This window comes from Cynocephalus volans, chromosome 8, assembly GCF_027409185.1.
Source record: "Cynocephalus volans isolate mCynVol1 chromosome 8, mCynVol1.pri, whole genome shotgun sequence".
NCBI lineage: Eukaryota > Metazoa > Chordata > Mammalia > Dermoptera > Cynocephalidae > Cynocephalus > Cynocephalus volans.
The window spans coordinates 4930329-4949918 of record NC_084467.1 but is presented as its reverse complement, the minus strand read 5'-3'; the positions used below and the strand labels follow the sequence as shown (position 1 = coordinate 4949918).

Genomic DNA, 19590 nt, shown 5'->3' with positions numbered 1-19590 from the left:
ACTCCCAGTTCTAAAATCCTGAAAGGAAGGACAGAAAATAGATGTGGAGAGCAGCCAGGGCCACAGGCTTGGCCCCCAAAGCTACTCCGTGAGGTCTCTCAGCTGAGGTCTCCCTGCTGAGTTCTGAGGCCCACAGAGGACTGGCCAGGACACCATTTCACCCTGCACTGGAGTCCAGGTCTGAGGCTCCAGGGTGGTGGAAACAGACCACTAGAGAGGCTGAAACAAGTGAGTCCAAAACCATGTGGTTTATTGAGGACTGGGGCCAAGTGGGCTATGTGGGCAGGTGGGCTACGTGTCACAGTCCTCAGGGACAGAAGCCGTGATGATGAGTGAGGGCTCCAGGACTCCCGGGCTCGCAAAGCTCTCTTCTGCACACAGTCTCTGGCCAGGAAGCTGGGAGGCCAGGCCACCCTGGGCCAGGGACTCCACAATGACCTCGGCGGAGCCCACCTCCAGCTCTGCAGGTGGCTGGAGTGCCACCACCACCATCTTCTCATCCTCAATGACCAAGTTGCGGAGCTTGCGCTGCCGTGGGTTGTAGTTCTCCACTCGATCGTGGATCTCCATGTGCCTCCGCAGATGGGCCTGAGGGGCGGGGGGAGGAGCTCAAGACCGGTGGGAGGGGCATGGATGGGGGGCGGGGCCCAAGGCCTGGCCTACCTGCCGGGTGAACTTGTAGCCGCACTCAGTGCACTCGAACTTCCTCACCCCCTTGTGCCGTCTGACGTGCACACGCAACTGCTCCACAGCTGCAGAAGGGAAGAGACCACCCGGCATCAGGAGAGGTGGGAATATGGCAGGGATCTTGCCCAGAGATGGGGGACCAGGAGTCCCAGGGCCCACAAGGAAATGCAGCAAGAGGCTGGGGCAGGGACAGCCAGTGTGGCGGCCGAGCAGTCGGCAGGGCAGGGGCTTCTTCTCTGTCCTTAGGGCCAGCAGTTTGCAGCTGCTGCACAGGCCCTGCCCAGCCCTACAGCACAGCCCCAAGGTCGCCACTGCACAGGGTCTTGGAGATCTGCCCCCGCTTCAGTCAAATCAGCTCCATGCTCAACTCTTTAACACATGGGGACGGAAGAGATCTGCAGGCAAGAAGGTTCTGCTGCTACGAATAAGCGTTGGAAAACGACTGTTGCCCCTGACCTCTCCAACTCAAGTCAGCGGGAAGTGGAGATGGCCGGGCCCTCGGCTCCCCACAGGCTTGCCCGGGTACCTTTGAAGGTCTTGCCGCAGATCTGGCAGAAGTGAGGCCGGCCCTCCTGGTGGCGGCTGGCCACATGTCTCAGAAGGGGCCCCTTCTCGGTGAAGCGCTGGTCACAGAACTCGCAGCTGAAGGGCCTCTCGCCTGTGTGAGTGCGGTTGTGCTTGTCCAAGCTGGCTGCAAGGATAAGGGGGGCTCGGTTGCTGGCCTCAGCCAGCGGGCAGGGAGGGGATGGGCCTGCCTCACCTTGGGTACGGAAGGTCTTGCCACAGAGGTGGCACTGGAAGGGCTTCTCGCCCGTGTGTGTGCGCAGATGCATGTTGAGATTGGCCTTCTGGGTGAAGGCGTGGCTGCAGAACTCACAGACATATGGCCTCTCGTTCCTGTTTGAGTGGGGACACAGGGCAGAGGCCATCACCCAGGGAAGCAGCCCCCTTCACTCTGCTACAGCTGAGAGCAGCCCGGAAGGAGGGCACGGGCACTGTCAGGAAGGGGCACCACCTTCATCCCAGGAGTAGAGGGAGATCTATGGAGGGAAACTAAGAATTTGCCCCTGGAAGTACAAAGCCTTTTCTTGGCCTGAATCCCCCTCCCCCAGCCTCTCTCTCTCTCTGGTAAACTCTAGCTCATCCCTCCGGTGTCCCCACCCCAGAAAGGCTGCAGGCGCTAGACTCAGGGTGGATGGCAAGCTCATCCATGTGAATGTTGGCAAACTCTGCCTTGTGGGGCTCCAGGAAAGGCTGAGTTGACCGCACCTGTGCTTGGCCTTGATGTGCATCTGCAAGCCATTGCGACTTGAGGCCCGGTGCCCACACTCCTCGCACACAAACAGCTTCTCGCCACGGTGCTTGAAAGCCTCGTGCAGCTGCAGCTCTGTCCGGGACAGGAAGCACTTGGCACAGGTGGGACACTGTGGGGCAGACGGGTTGGACAGAGGGACGGGGGCCAAGGTAAGGACAGGGCAGGGCCACCTGGGAGCCCCATGGGTCCCCTATGCCCCCAAATGGTAGAAACCACAGAGCCTCCTGCCCATCCTTAGTCCAGCCACAGCCACCTCACTCTTGCTCGGCCCAGTGTCACAGTGCACCCAGCCCCAGCCCTGTCTGGCACTTACTGCATGGGGCTTGGGGGCTCCGTGCAGCTTGATCATGTGGCTCTGCAAGTCCTTCTTCTGCATGAACTGCTGGGAGCAGGAGGAACACTGAAAAATAGGCCGACAGTCACCTCCAGGGCAGCCTGCACCAACAGAACCCTGGCCACCCACCCCCCAGCCATCAGAGTGCGGGGAGGCAAGGGCAGGACCCAACACAAGATGCAGGGAGTTTCCCTGGTCTGGCATGAAGGGTGGCGCCAGGGAGGGCCCCAGTGCTCAGTGGGATGCTGAGCCTGCCCTCTGTGGAAATAAACAAGGGCCCATAAAGGATCCTAGAGTGAGGCTGCACCCCAGTGAGCCTACCCACAACTATGGGGGCACTGGACTGGCAGGGAAGGCAGGCTCCTGGACAACAATAAGGGGGAGGCGCCTGACACCACCCCACGCAGAGGGCTCAGTGGAAGGGATCCTGGGGCTACTCCACCCAGCCTGTGGCCCTGAGGACAGGCCGAGCCTGACCTTGTAGGGCATCTCCCCCGTGTGGGACACCATGTGCACCCGCAGCTCCATCCTCCGGCGGAAGGTCTCCTGGCACACGGAGCACGTGAAGACCTGGCAGTGTGAGGGGCAAGCAGGGCCGGCATCAGGGGGGGCCTCTGCCCGCTACAGCAGCCTCTGCCGGGGCTTCCACTCGCTGCTGGGAAGAGTCTGCCTGATGGGGGGGACGCTAGGGTGGGAGAGGGCAACACGTAACCTGCCTGCCCTGACCGTCACTGAGCACGGCAAACCCACCACACACCAGGCCAAGACAGGCTGTGGGGGCAGGGGCCAAGCGGCCTCACCCACAGTCCCTGGCCCCCACTGCCACCAACAAACTCTAGGAAGAGAAGGGCAGAGTTTAGCCAGACCCCACGACATGGGCCAGCAGTGGGTTGGGGAGACGTAGCCAGGAGAACTCTCCCAGTAGCCACCCCCTAGTAAGGCTCCCCTTCACCAAAGCTCAGGGTGGAGCTATGCCAGGGGCCTGGGAAGACAAACCCAAAATGCCTCCCACAGAGTCCCTCCTGGGCTTGTCCCTTCCACCCCCTGTGACCTGTGTCCCCACCTGCACCAGGGTGTGGACTTAATGATATCCAGGGACCCTGCAGCTCTCTTGAGTTTACAGTCCCCGTCTGAGACAGTCTCCTGGGGACCCTTCCCGGATGGCATGAAGACAGAGGCCAGGGTGCCCCTGCCCACAAGTACCTGGGCCAGTTCCCAAGTACCTGTTCTGAGCGGTTCATGCAATTCCGGGCTTCATGCTCCAGGAGGTTCTCCTTCCGAAAGTAACACTTCCCACATTTGGGACACTCAAAGGGTTTCTCCCCAGTGTGTTTCCTGCCGGGAGGAGAAGCCACAGGGGGTGCAAGGCTGAGAGGATTTCCCAGCTCTCCACACCCGGGGCCCCTCCGGCTCCCACTGCTGGCCAGTGCTGTGCTTCACAGCAGGGAGCAGAGATGTCCTGAGGCTGGCCCGTGCTCACCACGTGGGCTTGGAGAGACGCTGGCTGGTGAACATGCAGGGGCAAGCCCAGATATCACCCTCTAGCATGGAGAGTTAGCAAGGGACAGTGCCACAGCCAGAAGCCCACACAGGTGCGAGCTAGAGGCGACACCCCAGAGCCCTGAAGCAGTCCATGAGCCCCACCTCCGCCAACCTCCTAAGTGGCGGCCATGAGGCTAACTGGCACAGAGGCCAACAGGAAGATCTGGCCAAAGCCTGGCGTTCTCTCTGAAGGCACTAATGACCCCCAGGGCCTGCCTACCTGGAGAAATAACTCAGTGTTCCCAGAGCTTCAGGGGCCTCTACCTTCAAAATCGTGGCCAGGATGTGACCACTTTGCCTCACTCCACTGCTGCCACCTAATGGGACAGCAGCATCTCCTGGACTGCCTGTGAGCCACCCACCTGGTCTCCCTGCTCCATTCCTGCCTCCCCGGCAGGCTTAAGTTTAGTAGCCAGAGGGACCCTTTAAACATAAGTCAGGCCTCAGCACCTCTTGGCTCACAAACCCCCAGTGCTCCCCGGTTCACTCTGAGAAGAGGCCCAGGAGGCCCCCTGAGGGCGCAGGCGGCCCTCCCTGAGCTGGCCCACCCTCCTGCTGTACATCAGCCTGTGGGGCTCACTCCTCCCCAGAGCCTTCATGCTGGCTCTGCTCTGTCCAGAGCCCTCTCCCCAGTCATCTGTTCATTAACTTCCTCACCTCCTATAAGTCTTTGCTCAAACCTCACCTTCTCAGTAAGTCTCCCTAAACCTTTTTGTATTTTTTTTTTGGTGGCTGGCCAGCATGGGGATCCAAATCCTTGACGTTGGTGTTATAACACTGTGCTCTAACCAACTGTGCTAACGAGCCACCCCACCATACTTATTTAAAAGTGCAACCTGATCGCACCCTGAACTCCCAACCTCTTGGGCCTGCTCTTTCTTTTTTCCGTAACACTTCTCACCTTTCATGCTGCAGACTTCCCTATTTGTTACGACTTTTATCTGCATCACCCTGCAGAAAGGCACGCTCCACAAGGGACCTTTGTTTTGTTCACTGATGTACCCCGAGAGCTCACAACAGTCTTGTCAGCTAACTGGCAAACAGTCTGTTGAATGAATGAAACCAAATGAACCCTAAGCTCAGAGCCCGTGTACGGCACTGGGAGAGCTGTTACAACCTGCCAGAGGCCAAGGGTTTCTCTCATCCTCTGCTACTGTCCTCATGCCCCACTGCAATGACCTCATGAAGCCATCACTCTCCTCCCAGTTCTCAGGGCCAATCCAGCAACCTGAAGCCCAAGGTAGGGACAGAGATGAAGTCTTATGCTGGCAGAGTGCCCAGGAGCATCCAGGCAGAACACGTACTACTCCAGGGTTCCCCACACACTAGGATTACTCAAAGACTCCACTGGTAGCAGCTGTTCCAAGCAAAGCACACAGGTATAGCAAACAGGTGTCACCCCCAGCTCCAACTCCAGATGATTGCTTGTGGCTTCCGAGTGTCTGACTGAGAACAGGTGTGTGGCCCAATCTGACTTGGCAAGGTGGCACACCATGATGGACTAGTGATGTCTTGGGCTGGGAAGCAGGAAGGTTGGAAGGCATGTCACCTAGCTGCCATCCCCAGAGGCCTTGCAGGAACTCTACAGCAGCACTACCCAAGAGAACTCTGTGATGATGGAAATGTTCTATATCTGCACTGTCCAATTCAGTAGCCAGGAGCCACATGGCTACTGAGCACTTGAGATATGGCTAGTGATCTGAGTAACTGAATGTTTAATTTTCATTAATTGTAAGTTAAAATAGCCCCATGGGGCTCCTGGTTAACTTACTGGATACTGGTGCTTCAGACAAAAGATCTTTTATGCTCCATTGACACCCCAGAGCTAACATTTACCCAGAAACGCAGGTAGCACCAACCCAAAAGCTAAACATGTTGGCCCAAAGCCCAAGCTGCCAGGCTTTAGAAATACCTAAGGTCAGGGCCGGCCTGTGGCTCACTCGGGAGAGTGCGGTGCTGATAACACCAAGGCCACAGGTTCGGATCCTATATACGGATGGCCGGTTCGCTCACTGGCTGAAAGTGGTGCTGACAACACCAAGTCAAGGGTTAAGATCCCCTTACCGGTCATCTTTTTAAAAAAAAAAAAAAAAAAAAAAAAGAAATACCTAAGGTCAGTCGGGCCTCGGCTCCAGCACAGAGGCCACAGGCTCTCTCATCCCCTTGGCAGAAGCCAGCTGGAGGTCAAGGTCCACAGTGGGTGGAACCTGTTGACAAGGTATCCACAAACCCATCTCCTACCAGAAAACTCACAGTAGGAGGGGAGGAAGAAGAGTCTGAGCCAGAGTTAGCTTTTTAGTCCCTGATGATCAGAGGCGTGCCAACTCCAGGCCCTATGTGGGTCTGAGATGAAGCCCCCTACACATCCCAGAAGTGGGGAGCACAGGTCCCCTCCCCCAACATGGGAATGGCAGACAGAAAAAGAAAATAGAAAAACAGAAGGTTTACCTGTTATGAACTTTTAGGTAATATTTGCTGAGGAACTTTTTATGACACGTAGGGCATTCAACCGGCACCGCTGTACCTTTTCTGTTCTCAGCGGGCTCAACGGCGAGGGAGCCCATGCTCAGGGCTGGCTCGGTAGCACAGGGCTTTCTCATTATGTTTGGTTTCCTCCTGGACAGCACAGTCTCAGGCTCAGAAATGTAATCACCATCCCCATCGTCCTCAACTTGAACCACCACTTCCCACTAGAGCAGAAGAGGAAATAGGAGGGGGTGGGTCACCAAATTAATAAGCAGTGTTGTGGGGACCCAGCTTCAGTTCCATCCCAAACCCCAACTTAGAGCAGTCCCTTCATCAGGGACTGTTCCCTTCAGGGGCCCAGGGCAGACAGCATCTGAATCTTCGATTTGGAGGGCAGTGGCTCTATTTGAGAGAAACTGGAAGGCTGAGGGCCGGCCCGGGGCTCACTCGGGAGAGTGTGGTGCTGATAACACCAAGGCCGTGGGTTCGGATCCCTATATAGGGATGGCCAGTTAGCTCACTGGGTGAGCGTGGTGCTGACAACACCAAGTCAAGGGTTAAGATCCCCTTACCAGTCATCTTTTTTTAAAAAAAAAAAAGAAAGGAAGAAACTGGAAGGCCGGCTGTATTTCGCTACACTGTGGAAACCCTGATGCTGCCCACTACACTCCCAAGAAGTTGGTAACCATAGAAAGCTGTAGAAAGGTCAGCCTGAGGCCATCAGCTTCCTTTATTTGGAGAAAGCCTGTTCCAAACTCACGTTAACAGAGATTCTGCCTTGGGCTCAAGATTATCCAAGAAATGTATCAGTCTTTTCCCCCCACTCTTATCTCCCCAGTCCCAGCACCCTTGGCACAGTACCTCATTACTGCCACCCTGCAGCTGGGCACCTTCAGCCTCGAAAGGCTTTGGGGGGACTTTGCAGTCCTCAGGCTCCTTGTCATCTGGGGGACATGGCTTCAAGGCCTGCTTGAGTTTCCCACAGAAAGAAGGGCTCTCACTCTGAGAAGGGGGACGAAGCTGGGGCCTCTGGGGGCTATGACTGCCTCTAGGCCCCTGATCCCTGGGAACAAGACCCAGAGTCCTTGAAACTTCCTCTTCCTCCAAGCCCACTGGCTCCTTGAGGTGGCTGTTCACATGCCGGGAGGCAGGCATTCCCAGCACACTCTGGCCACTTGGTGCCTGTCCCACCAAGGTTTTGGGCTTGAAGCTCTGGCAGAGCTCCACAGCTTCTGGCACTCGCAACTCCCTGGCTGCCAGGAGCACCTGATCGCGGTTCCCCGAGGTGAGGGCGAGGTGACCAGTGTAGAAAAAGTCCAACAAGAGGCCAAAGATCTCAGCGAAGCCGGCAGGGAGGACAACACTGCCCCCTGAACCATCACCATACAGACTCTGGAAGAAGTGGCTGCAGCAGGCAAGGACACTCCAATGCGCCTTGAACACAAGGCCCCCAACATCCAGGGTGGCATCGCAGTACTGGCCCTTCTCCCGCTGCTTGTTGAGCTCCTGCAGAACCCTCACACTGTGCTGAACGAAGGAGCCGTCCATGGTCTGGAGGGGAGAAAGGCAGAAGTGACGACCTGGCCAGGCCACCCGAGGATAAGCAAAACAAAGTCCCTGGATCTGAAAAGAGAGAAAGGTTGGACTCTACTCAATCACGTTTATCAGAATGAGGACTCGGGTCAAGGTTAGAGGGTGCAGGCGGAGAAAAGGAACAGACTGACAGCCTCCGGGGGGTGGGGCATATTGAACCGGCCGGAGAGCACCGTGGCTGGGGCGCAAGCAGACTAGCTGGGGGAGGGGGCATAGCAGGAGAGAGGACAGAAGTCAGGAAGGGCGCTGGCAGGAGGAGTCAAAATCTGGTGGGAGGAAAGGAAGCAGAGGATGAGCGCGAACTGACTGTCCGGGCACAGCGAGAGGACCCCGGGTCAGGAGGGCGGCGGCCGCGGGCAGATGAGCGGAGCCCACGCCGCGCCCGCGGCTCCGGAGCGGCCGGGCAGAACCCCTCCTTCCCACGCCCTGTGCCTTCCTACCTGGGCCGGTCCTCCCTGCTCCGGCCCCAGGGCCCCCGGGATCCGTCGCCTCCACAGCCCGCGGAGCAACTGCCCCGGCCGTACGTGCCCGACCGACCGTGCCCGACGGACCGTGCGGAGACGGCGCCGTCGCCGCCGCCGCGCCGGACGTGACGTCAGAGCGCTCCGGCCAGGAGGGGCGCGTCGGTGACGTAGGCCTTTAGCGCCAGCTCCTGGGGGCGGGACCCCCCGAGAACGGCCAATGGGATGTAAGAGAGGCGGGGCCAGGTCCTGTTCTTTCGCTGTTGGGCCGTCTCCCCGGAGTTGCCTAGTAACGACACGCTGGGCACCGGTTCTCTGCGGCGGTCTGAGCTCGCTCTCGCGCGGGCGACGCCCCGCGCTTTCCCCAGACAGGAAGCGCAGCCGAGACGCGGACGCACATTTCACCGCTTTATTGGCAGCCCTGGGCTTGGGCGGGCTCTCCCGCGCGTTTACACATCCCAAGCCAAAGGCCTCCCAACACCCCAGGACCCTCATGGCAGGGGAGGCCTACGGTGCGCCCCGCCCCGGCTTGGCCCTGCCTGGCCCATTGGTCAGGTGGAGCCACCACGCCTCGTGTATTCCTGGATTGAGGCCTGGAAGTGCTCTGTGCTGTTGAGATCGGGGCGGCGAAGGATCACATAGCACTTGGGAAGGAAATAACCGCCGAAGCCACCGCTCAGGCTGCTCAGCACGGCGAGCACATTGACAGCGGACAGATACTGGCCCTGGTAGACGCTGGCCACGGTGAAGAAGGCGATCCAGGACACTAGGTTGAGGAGCAGGCTGAAGGTGACACATTTGGCCTCGTTGTAGTTCTCTGGCAGGTCCTTGCCAAGGTAGCTGCAGGCAAAGGCACTGACCAAGAGGAGGCCATTGTAGGCAAAAGCCAGCATGAAGCCCCGTGAGTTGGTCTCTGTGCACTCAAGCACCACCAGCTGGGGGAAGCGCTGGTATTCCCTGGTGGGCAGAGGGGTCCACACCACAAGCCAAGTTAGACAGATAAGCAGCTGGGCCACTGAACTGATCATTACACACAGGCCAGCACCATGGTTTTCGACCCAGGCATGGTAGAAAGTGGGTACCTTGGTGGAAAACTTGAAGATGATGACCAGTTGGAAGGAGCGAACTGTCAGGCAGGACAGGAAGATGGTGAAACTGAGGGAAAAGAGGGCCTGGCGCAGCAAGCACGTGGGAAGAGTGGGCTCCCCAAAGAAGCCATAGAGACTGCAGCTACCCCCTGCCAGGGAGGCCAGCATGAGGAAGCACAGCCTGCCCCCAGCTGACCTCACCACAGGGGTGTCTATGTGCCAAGCAAACAGGCCAGCAGTCCCAACCACTAACAGCAGCAGCAGTGTATTAGCCGCCAACAGCACCCAAGAGACGTGTTCATGCCAAGTCAAAAACACCACGGTGCGTGGGAAGCAGGTCTGGCTTCTCTCAGGTGCCCACTCTTCTTTCCCACAAGGCTGGCAGCTGTAGAGGTCTGAAAGGGAGGGCAAAGAAGGTTGCTGAGATCCAGGTGAGCAGAGTAGGGATGGAGAAAGGATGTGCAGGCCTGCAAGATGCTGGGAGAGCCGTAGGCTCTAGGCCTAGCTCTCTAGGCTCTCTAGGCTCTCTAGGCTCTGCCAGGCATAGTGAAAGGGGGGTGGCCTGGAGTTAGTTACAGACTGGAGACACATGGGTAAGTTCTATGTAGGTCATGACCCCAGAAGGGGGTTGTAAACCAAGAGATCCCTGGGGCTTTATACTGGCAGCTGTGCCCACATGCCGGAGAGGCTGTGATCCAATGCGAGCAGCCAGCCCCAAAGGAAGAGTGTTTTCATCTCTCTCTTCAGCACTTTCGCTAACCAAATCCACCTTCCTGAGCTACCACTCTGTTTTTTTCTCTGAGTCCTGACTGAGGACAGAAGAGATGCATTCCCATCCCCACAGAGCTGGTGAAAAGAAAGAATGTGACCCCTGGAGTCCAGCTCTGGACTGAGCCCTTAGCTACCTAATTTGCTTTCTGATCTCGACCTTACATCACCGGGTGGGGCATGCTGCTTTTTTTCTGCTACAGACCTTCTAGTATCTGTATTCAGGCCAAGCCATTCGAGGTACTGGCTGTCTTTGGCATGGGCAATAGAAGGACTTTATACATATAGGAGGGAGGGTACAAAGGGAACCGTAGCTATATCTATTTGGATAAAAAGCTTGAATTCAGGATAAGAATTGTGATGGGAGTTCTCTAATAGAGAACATACCTTAGTCTAAGGCTTTCAGTTGGTTGGGTTTTTTTTGCTTGATCAGAATTCAGTCTGGTGGCAGGTGTCCTTCAACCTGTACCTAACTGGCAGCCCAGTGACCGGGGCCCTGGTTCTGGAGCGGTTGCACGCACATGGGGCCCAAGGGAGGTCCTTCCATCCACTGTGCAGCCCTGGGGGTGTGGCATCACTCGCCCACTCGCTGTTCACTCACCACTCTCGTTGAGGAAGGTCCCATTCTCACAGGGCACACACTCAAAGCAACAATGGTGAAAACCCACAACCACTCGCCGGTACCCTTCAAGACAGTTGCTGGAGCACACAGACTCGGGCATCTGTAAGAAGCCACAGGTTTTCTGCAACCATATGGACGGGCCCAAGTCAAGGGACATCTCACATGTGGAACAGATAATAGAATCTATCTCTATCTGCCCTTGTGGCTCACTCCCAGGGCAGAGCCCCCAATCAGGTGAACCAACGCCCAACTGGCATCTGTGAGCTAGCCCATGGAGCCAGCTTCCCTGCTTCTCTGACGGGCTGGCACCCAAGGTCCCCCTCCTGCTGTGTCAGCATCACCCCCAGGCTCCAGGCTGCCCATAAGGTGGTCACCTGGTGAGTAACCACATCCCCATTACCTGGTTGTTCTTTCCATGCCACTGGATTTTGGTCTTATTTATGTCCAGCTGAACTGGAGACCTCGTGGAGGAGCCAATGACCCTGAAGGTCCACCTGGGCCCACTCCAGTCCCAGGCAATTATGTTGTAGCTATTGATGGGGTCCCCGTTGTCGTCAAATGTCACAGTGTCATTGTGTAGAAGAAAATTCACCTTGTGGATCTGCTCCAGAAGCTAAAACAAATAGATATTCTGAAGCCACCGTGAACAACACAAAGACGGCCTGGAAGCAAGTACCTGGGGCCTTCTTGGGCTTCCACCCTGTGTAGTTTCAGCCCACCTAGAAGGTCTGGCCCCTTCCTCAGAGCCCCTCCCCTCCTACAAAGCCCCTTGATCCTCTTACCAACATCCTGAGAAGGGGCCCTCTAACAAAGGACTCCTTTACAGAGATTTTTAGCCCTGGAATTTGTCCCTTGATGCTTCTGAGGCATGGTGGGTGGGAGAAGGCAAGATTCAGAGAGGAGTAGACTTTGTCTAAGATACCAGCCCTCAAGGCAGTGGCTTTTGTTCCCTCTGGCACTTAGGGTGGCCAAAGAGTGCCCAGTCTGCTTGTCTTAGGATTGGCTGTCCTCCCCCAAACAGGGTGCCTGGGGCTGGACTCTCTTACCTGCCAAGGATAGACTTGGCTCCTGGAACAGGCTCCAGAGGCACAGCCCAGGAGCTGGTGGAGGCCGTGAGCCACAGCGTACACAGCCTGGTACGTGTTGTAGGCAGAACTCATGGAGAAGGCTTCAAGCGTGGGCATCGTGTGTGCTGAGAAAGCATGACAATCTGTGCAGAGCTGATTGCTGCTGCACCAGGAGTCCTTGGAACAAGGCCTGGGAGCCTCCTTGTCTGCCTGGACATAGGCCTCTTCAAACTCCTTTAGGCCAGTGATGAGCTTCTTCTGGATGGCCACACCCAGCACCATCCCAATGCCCCGGATCCCAGGCACCTCAGTAATGTGTCTGGAGATGGCCCAGGCTTCTGAGGCGATCCACACCTTGCCAGTCAGGTTGGTCAATATCACGGACTCGAAAAACACCCTGGCCAGCTGCCGACTGGAGAAAACTACCACGACGGTGGCCTTGACTTGGGCCAGGTGGCACATCATTCTCTGCATCTTCTCATTGCCCACACGGGCAAAGGAAGGCACGGTGTCCTTGAAGGCAATGCAGATGCCATGACGGGTGGCCTGGTCCTCCAGTGCCCGCAAACCCAGAACCCCGTAGTCATCGTCACTGCCGACCAGTGAGATCCAGACCCACCCGAACTTCTGCAGCAGCAGCAATATAACCTCCACCTGGTGCTTGTCACTGGGGATGGTGCGCAGAAAAGAGGGGAACTTCCACTTCTCGCTGAGCATCATGCTGCTGGCCCCATAGCTGATCTGTGGGAGTCCCATTCAGTGAGTTCAGTGGCATGGACCTGGACTGAAGGCCCCCCAGTGCCTGGCCCTGTGCTAGGTGTGGGGATGCAGGGAGGATGGAGATCAGGAGAGCAGAACTTGCCACATGAAACCAACAAATCACACCTAAAGAACTGCACAGGCTCCACAGGGGAGGCCTCTTGGAGGGGAGTGGGGATCTGCCTGGTAGATGAGGCAGAGGAGTCACGTATTCTAAGCAAAGGGCACAGGACCTGCATACGGGGAGTGAGAGAGTGTTGTGTGCTGGGGACCTACAGGCACTTCAGTTTGGCCAGAGGTCCTGTGCAGGGAGGAAGGGGAGCTTGAGCAGGTCAGGGCAGGAGCCTTAACTCTCCATCTGAGGGGCTTGGTGTTTATCCTGTGGGTCATGGGGAGCCCTGAGGGTTTCCACAGGTAAGTGATACATTCAGACTTGTGTTTTAGGAGTATGTCTCTGACTTCAGTAAGGAACGTGTTAGAAAAGGCTCAAGACTAGAGTACCCTTAGGAGAGAGGGAGAACCCAGGGAGAACCCTTAGAAGTCTCATGAAATAATCTAGACGAGAGATGACAGTGGGCGGAATTAAAGCTGTGATAGTGGCAATGGAGAAGAGGGGATGGACTTGGCAGCGTTTAGAAGGAAGTAGAGGCCTCGGTAATAGGGGAAGGCGGAAGGTAGGTAGCTTGGCCTGCTGGGTTTCTGGTCTGGATAGAGACGGTCGCTCTAATCACCACGTGGGCTGGTGGGGGTGGAGTGCAGGAAGAAAAGAGGCTGCTGTTGTGTAGCGGGGAAAGGTTAAATCACAGCCTGCTGCGGAGATGCCAGGTGAGCATCAGATGCTCAGAGGCCAGGATAAGAAGGGACTGAGAATGGGAAGTTAAGCCACGGAGCCTATGGCCTGCCTGGGGGTGGGAGAAGAGGAGGGAGTCACCTGCCTTCTCAGAAGAGGTGGGGCCAGAGGAGCCTCTGTGGAGCCCAAGAAAGGTGCTGCAAGTGACAGCTGAGGGGTCATAAATGCCCAGGAAAGAGTGTCATAGGAGGACTGGTCAGAAATGTCACCAAGAGGGCCGAGCCCGTGGTGCACTTGGTAGAGTGCTGCGCTGGCAGCGCGGCGACGCTCCCGCCGCGGGTTCGGATCCTATATAGGACTGACCGGTGCACTCACTGGCTGAGTGCCGATCACGAAAAAACGACCAAAAAAAAAAAAAAGAAATGTCACCAAGAAGTCCCATGAGATAAAGAAGGCCTGAGAAGCGCTCACAGGATTTGGAGAGCTGGAAAGCCCTGCAGCTCACAACAGGAGCAAGAGTGGAGGGGCTCCGCGGTCCGCAGAGAAGTTCTGGGAAAGGTGCAGAGAGAGCGCGCAAAGCAGAGGAGCCTGCAAGCCGGAGAGGGGTCCCGGCCAGCTTGTGGGAATCCATCTGGTGAGACCGATGAGCACAGCAGGGAGCCAGGCCCGAGGGATGGGACTGGCCTCAAGAAGGTGAAAGATGCCACCACCTCTGAGCCTGAGCCGGGAGGGAGGGCAGGCAGGCAGGTGTACAGCCAGGACAGAAGTGACTCCATTTCGTTAAACCTTTGAATTTAAAAACTTGTTCTTTCCTGTAACCCAAAACTTGTTCTGTCCTGTAGTTAATTGTCAGAAAACAATGACTCTTGTTCTCACAATGTACACAAATAATTAGAGAAACATTATCAACCCAGATGGCCACTCTTTACTAGCTTCCTAACCTGATCTTATTTGAGAATAACAGGAAGTGAACCCATGGAGAATGAAGTATGACACTGGTCACCTCCCACCCAGGAAGTTCCTTGATTATTGTCTGAAACACTCAAGCATGTCTGCTTGGTCAACATGAGTCAACTTTGTACCACAGACCCCTATAAAAACCCTTTGGCAAACCTGGGAGAGGCGGAGATGGTCTTTGAGACACGTCTGCCATTTCCCCAGGCTCCCAGCTTCCTGATTAAATGCTGACTTTCCTTACACTAACACTTGTCTCTCAATTATTGGCTACTGAACAGTGAGCCAAGGGACCTTTGGGGTCTCGGCAACAGTGAGGTGGGGGAGATGTGGAGAAGTTTATGGGGTGGGAAGTGAAGGGTGTTGAGTTCTTAATGGAGGCAATGGGACCTTTGGACAGATGGAGGGGAGTGGAGCCCAGAGGGTGTACAGCCCAACAGCGACAGTTCCAAAGGAGAATGGGTTTCCCAGGGAGGGCTGAGGCTGGGAGATCTGGAAGCACCCCTTGGAGAGGAGGGAAGGTTGGGGCAGGGACCATGATGGGCAGGGACCTCTGGATTGTGTTTATTTTTTATTTTTTTATAAGATGACTGGTAAGGGGGTCTTAACCCTTGACTTGGTGTTATCAGCACCACGCTCTCCCAAGTGAGCTAACTGGCCATCCCTGTATAGGATCTGAACCCGTGGCCTTGGTGTCATCAGCACCACACTCTCCCAAGTGAGCCACAGGCCGGCCCCCTGCATTGTGTTTAGAGAGCAGTGTCCACCCAAGAGATCCAGGGGGCCAGACTGGCCTCAGGGGGCAGCAGCTCCTGCCCACCCATCCCAGCCCACTTGCCAGAAGGGAGATGGGCAAACCTCAGAGGCTCCAGCTTACCAGGGGCACCAGGAAGGAGCCCAGCAGGGCAGCAGTGGTGGCAGCTCGGGTGGTTGTGTCGGGCCCAATCACGGCCACCACCTTGGGGGAATAGTGGGGAAGGCTTCTCTGGATCTCTATGTGGTTTGTCCCCGGCAGGGAGAGCATGTTCAACGTGGCATACACATTGGCAGACTCTGAACACACATCATACAGCTCGTACCCCAGGGTGATATTGGGCAACAGGGTCGTGGAGTTGTTTATCTCCTCAATGCCAAATCGCATGGCCTGCAAGAGGTGGTAGCCGTGGCCGTTGAAGCTGTTGGGCCTGTGGGGAAGCCAAGCAGAGTGCTGAGAAGGACAAGGCCCTGCTGAGACCCTGTGGCCTCCTAGAATCCCAGGCTTTTGGGGTAGAAAGGAACCTCTGAGATCATCTGTCCAGTCCCCTACAACCATGACCTTGCCGTGGGCCCTGAAGCACACACTCAGTCCCTTCCAGTGGGTGTCAGCCCAGGGTGAGGTGGGGAGCAGGGTGGAGAAATGGACATAGCACACTCCCCCGCTCCCCAGGAGCATATTAGCCTGTAGCAGAGAAACATTTTAGTCAGGGTTCTCCACAGAAACAGAATCAATAGGATATATATATGTAGAGAGAAAGAGGTTTATTTTATTTTATTTCTTGGTGGCTGGCCAGTATGGGGATCTGAACCCTTGACCTGAGAGAGATTTATTTTAAAGAAATGGTTCACATCATTGTCAGGGCTGGCAGATCTGAAATTTGCAGGGCAAGCCAGTAGGTTGGACATTCTGGCAAGACTTGATATTGTGGTGTTAAGTCCAAGGGTCGTATGAAGGCAGAATTTCCTCCTTTTCCGGGCACCTCAGTCTTTTCTCTTAAGGCTTTTGACTGATTGGATGGGACCCACCTGCCGTCTGGAGAGGCATTTGCTCTTCGGTCTATTGATTTACATGTTAATCTTAATTACACCTTAAAAAAATACCTTCACGGCCAGCTGCAAAAACACCCCAAAATACAAAACCTTCACAGCAACATCCAGACTGGTGTTTGACCAAACTACTCTGGGCACCATATCCAAGACAAATTGACACATAAAATTAACCACCAACCTGTTTAACCTTGTTAAATTAGTGCTTCTCCCCAGGACACTTATGAATGTGTTGACAGCCTGTGTACCTTGTTGCCCCTACTTTGGGAACTGCTGTCTGGAACGCAGCAGGGACAAGCTGGGGACGTGGCTCAGCCCTGTTAAAGAGTATACTAGCCTGTTCCATTTTCCAGCCTCTCCACTCGTTAGAAAGTTCTTCCATTGCTTCTTTCACCTCTGTCCCTTGAGTCACTCAGAGGGGGCTCAGTGCCTCCAGCATGCAACAGTTCTTCAGTTATCTGAACCCAGTTTTCATGTGTCCTCCCCCTCCCCCTGCCCCAGACCTAACCCGTCTTCCCAGACCATTTTCTTTTCCTAGTCTCCCAGCTGCAGCTCTTTGGGCTGGTCATCATGCGCCAAGATTTCCAGAACTTCCTCCTGGGCCAGTTGTTCGGGGTGCTTCACATGTAGGGCATCTTGCAGCCACGCACTGACAGCACCCTCCTGCCTGCAGACCTTTCACTTGCACGGTCTGCAAGCAACTCTCTTATTTAATTTTTTTTTTTTTTTAAAAAAGATGACCGGTAAGGGGATCTTAACCCTTGACTTGGTGTTGTGAGCACCACGCTCAGCCAGTGAGCGAACCGGCCATCCGTATATGGGATCCGAACCCGGGGCCTTGGTGTTATCAGCACCGTACTCTCCCGAGTGAGCCACGGGCCGGCCCCAACTCTCTTATTTAAAAGCGAAGCAGTTTTTCTGTACCTAGACCATTTGACTTCATGACGGCACCTACTTAATTTATCTTTGCTAAACTCCTGAAGAATCTACTGGTGTGTGTCTCCCCTTTCTGCCCCATGGAGAACCATACTTGCCATCTGGGAGACTAAGGAGCTTTGAACTTGGGTAGGAGTGGGGAGAAGATGGAAGGGGGGAAAGCCCACTGTAGGGAAAGTGAAGGAAAATGGTCAGGGCCCCTCAGGTGTTCAGAATATTGCCGAGCATTTGATGTAAATATGCACGTGTCCAGGTATTTTTGTTTGTTTGTTTGTTTGTTTTTTTTTGTCTTTTTCATGACTGGCACTCAGCCAGTGAGTGCACCGGTCAATCCTATATAGGATCCGAACCTGCGGCGGGAGCGTTGCTGCGCTCCCAGCGCCGCACCCTCCCGAGTGCGCCACAGGCTCGGCCCTTGTTTGTTTTGTTTTTACTTAAGAGATGACTGGTAAGGGGATCTTAACCCTTGACTTGGTGTTGTCAGCACCACGCTCTCCCAAGTGAGCCACGGGCCAGCCCTTCCTTGGTTATTTCTAATGTAATTGCACATTTGCACCCGGGTGTCCTGGGGTATGGACTTGTATAAAGGATGAGTGGCTCTGGTCCACAGGGCCCCCCACCCCCAGGTGGGGGGTGGCCACTACTGCTGCTAGGGGCTGTTGCTGCAAGCTGTTGCTGCCAGTGCCTCCGTGATGCCCCTAGAGGCTGCTGCTGCTGCTATTGCTGCTACTGCTACTGAGGACTGAACTCGTGTCATCTGCCAGTGGCTCCTGGGATCTTTCCCAGTTACCTAGAGCACGGACCTGCTTGTGAGGAGTCTGGTGACCCAGTGTGTACAACGGGTTTGAAGGGTCTGTGAACCCTAGCCCTTACAATACAAATGGAAACTTAGTATAACTAAAACAACAAAACATTTTGCCCTAGTTATGAACTGCCTAGCCATACAACTGGTGTAGCTTTACACCTACTTGCTTAATCCTAGCCAGCTAGTTATGGCACAAAGCCAGGAAACAATTTCAGTTACAATACAACCCATTCTAACAGCAAGAACAAAATAATGTACCACAATGTGGAAACTGGCAGAAGTGTCTGGGAAGGTCCAGCCAGCACTTACAGGTGCGACAGGATTGATGGGGAGGGACTGGGTGTAGTTCAAGTGGCATCCACAGAAACAAGAGGCAAGGTCCTGGCTGAGGGGGGGCAGGCAGAGGGGTCCTGCAGCCACAAGTCCCACTAAGTGATGGTTTCCCAGCCCCTCACTCACCTGTCACAAAGGGTCACCTTGGGTCTGTGTCTCACCTGCAGACACTCAGCGTGGAGAGGGAACAGGCCTGCAAGGAGGTAATCCCCAGGCAGGCTGAAGTCAGGAGAGGACTCTGTGGCTTGGCAAGTGAAAGCCCAGCAGCAGGAGATGGAGAGCTGCAGGCCGACCAGGAGAGCTGCAGGCCGACCAGGAGAGCTGCCTGGAGTAACATGCTGGCCGGACGCCCCTGTGCCCAGCATGGCAGAGCAGCACCCTCTAAAGAGGCCAGTTGCTTAAATAGAATAGACAGCAGCTGCCCAGACGCTTCGCAACTTCATGCCTGTGAAAGAGGTGGGACGAGCCCAGTTGTAGAAACCAGGTTGTTTGCCTTGGCCTTCCGGGCCTGTGGTCTCCCACTCAGGAACTGGGCAGGGCACAGGCACAGATGCAAACCGGGTGGCAGCCAGTGACCCATCCTCTGGACGGTTGTGGGTTCTGTCCTTGCTCTGTTGCGTGTGGCTTTAGCTGGCTCAGGAAGGGAGCTCTGGCATTTTGGTGAGAGGCAGGAGGTTGCGACACAACTTCCCAAGCTATGTGAGGGACGGGGTAGGGAGGATTGCTATCAGGGACCTGCGAGCTTTCGAACTTCTTAGCTGGATCTCAGTTTACCAGATGAGACGTAGGTTTGCCAACCCTAACCTCTCAGCACCCAGTTTTCTGACATTTCGATTCTGAGGGAATCATCATAGTTTCACCTTGTTACCCAGGGTTGCTCCCTTTAGCCTAAAGACAAATGCATGCAAACCGAAGAAGGTATGCAAATAGACCAGTTTTGTTTAAAATGCTAATCCTGGAGGTTTTTCTGCAGGAAAAAAAAGACCTAGGTGGATTTCCGGAGAGCTGGCCGGGTGGCTGGGCTCAGGGTTTCTGATTTTCCCTCTCTAACCCGCCGGGGTGGAGCTTTTGCATAATGTAAATAGCAGAGCCGCCCCAGGCCGGCTGGCGCCTCCGCGGGGTCCACAGATTCCCCTCGTGCGCTGCCGGGGGCCGCCAGCAGAGGGCACCAGCGGCTCAGAGGCCGCTCCTTTGGGCGTCTCGACGGGCCGCGGGGCGGAGCGACGTCAACTCGCGAGATTCTCGCGTCGTAGGCGCCGGCGGCCCA

General features: G+C 55.7%; 2 protein-coding genes across 3 annotated transcripts; both read right to left on the bottom strand.

Annotated features, from left to right (window-relative positions):
- Positions 1 to 252: 252 nt before the first annotated feature.
- Positions 253 to 8491, bottom strand: ZBTB48 (zinc finger and BTB domain containing 48). Of its 2 annotated transcripts, none has more exons than XM_063105092.1 (11): positions 8378 to 8491; positions 7206 to 7967; positions 6327 to 6568; positions 3560 to 3671; positions 2814 to 2906; positions 2316 to 2402; positions 1957 to 2111; positions 1448 to 1584; positions 1214 to 1378; positions 664 to 752; positions 253 to 588 (listed from the first exon to the last, which is right to left on the bottom strand). In XM_063105092.1, the coding sequence occupies exons 2-11, from the start codon at positions 7890 to 7892 to the stop codon at positions 292 to 294; spliced, it is 2064 nt and encodes a 687-aa protein (XP_062961162.1). In that variant the 5' UTR covers positions 7893 to 7967; positions 8378 to 8491; the 3' UTR covers positions 253 to 291. The 2 variants fall into 2 exon arrangements, with proteins under 2 accessions (XP_062961162.1, XP_062961163.1); XM_063105093.1 differs by having other exon boundaries at positions 7206 to 7895.
- Positions 8492 to 8949: 458 nt separating this feature from the next.
- TAS1R1 (taste 1 receptor member 1) lies at positions 8950 to 18688 on the bottom strand. The gene is made up of 6 exons (XM_063105692.1): positions 18450 to 18688; positions 15324 to 15630; positions 11923 to 12684; positions 11277 to 11489; positions 10856 to 10976; positions 8950 to 9881 (listed from the first exon to the last, which is right to left on the bottom strand). The coding sequence occupies exons 1-6, from the start codon at positions 18686 to 18688 to the stop codon at positions 8950 to 8952; spliced, it is 2574 nt and encodes an 857-aa protein (XP_062961762.1).
- Between the last annotated feature and the right edge of the window lie 902 nt (positions 18689 to 19590).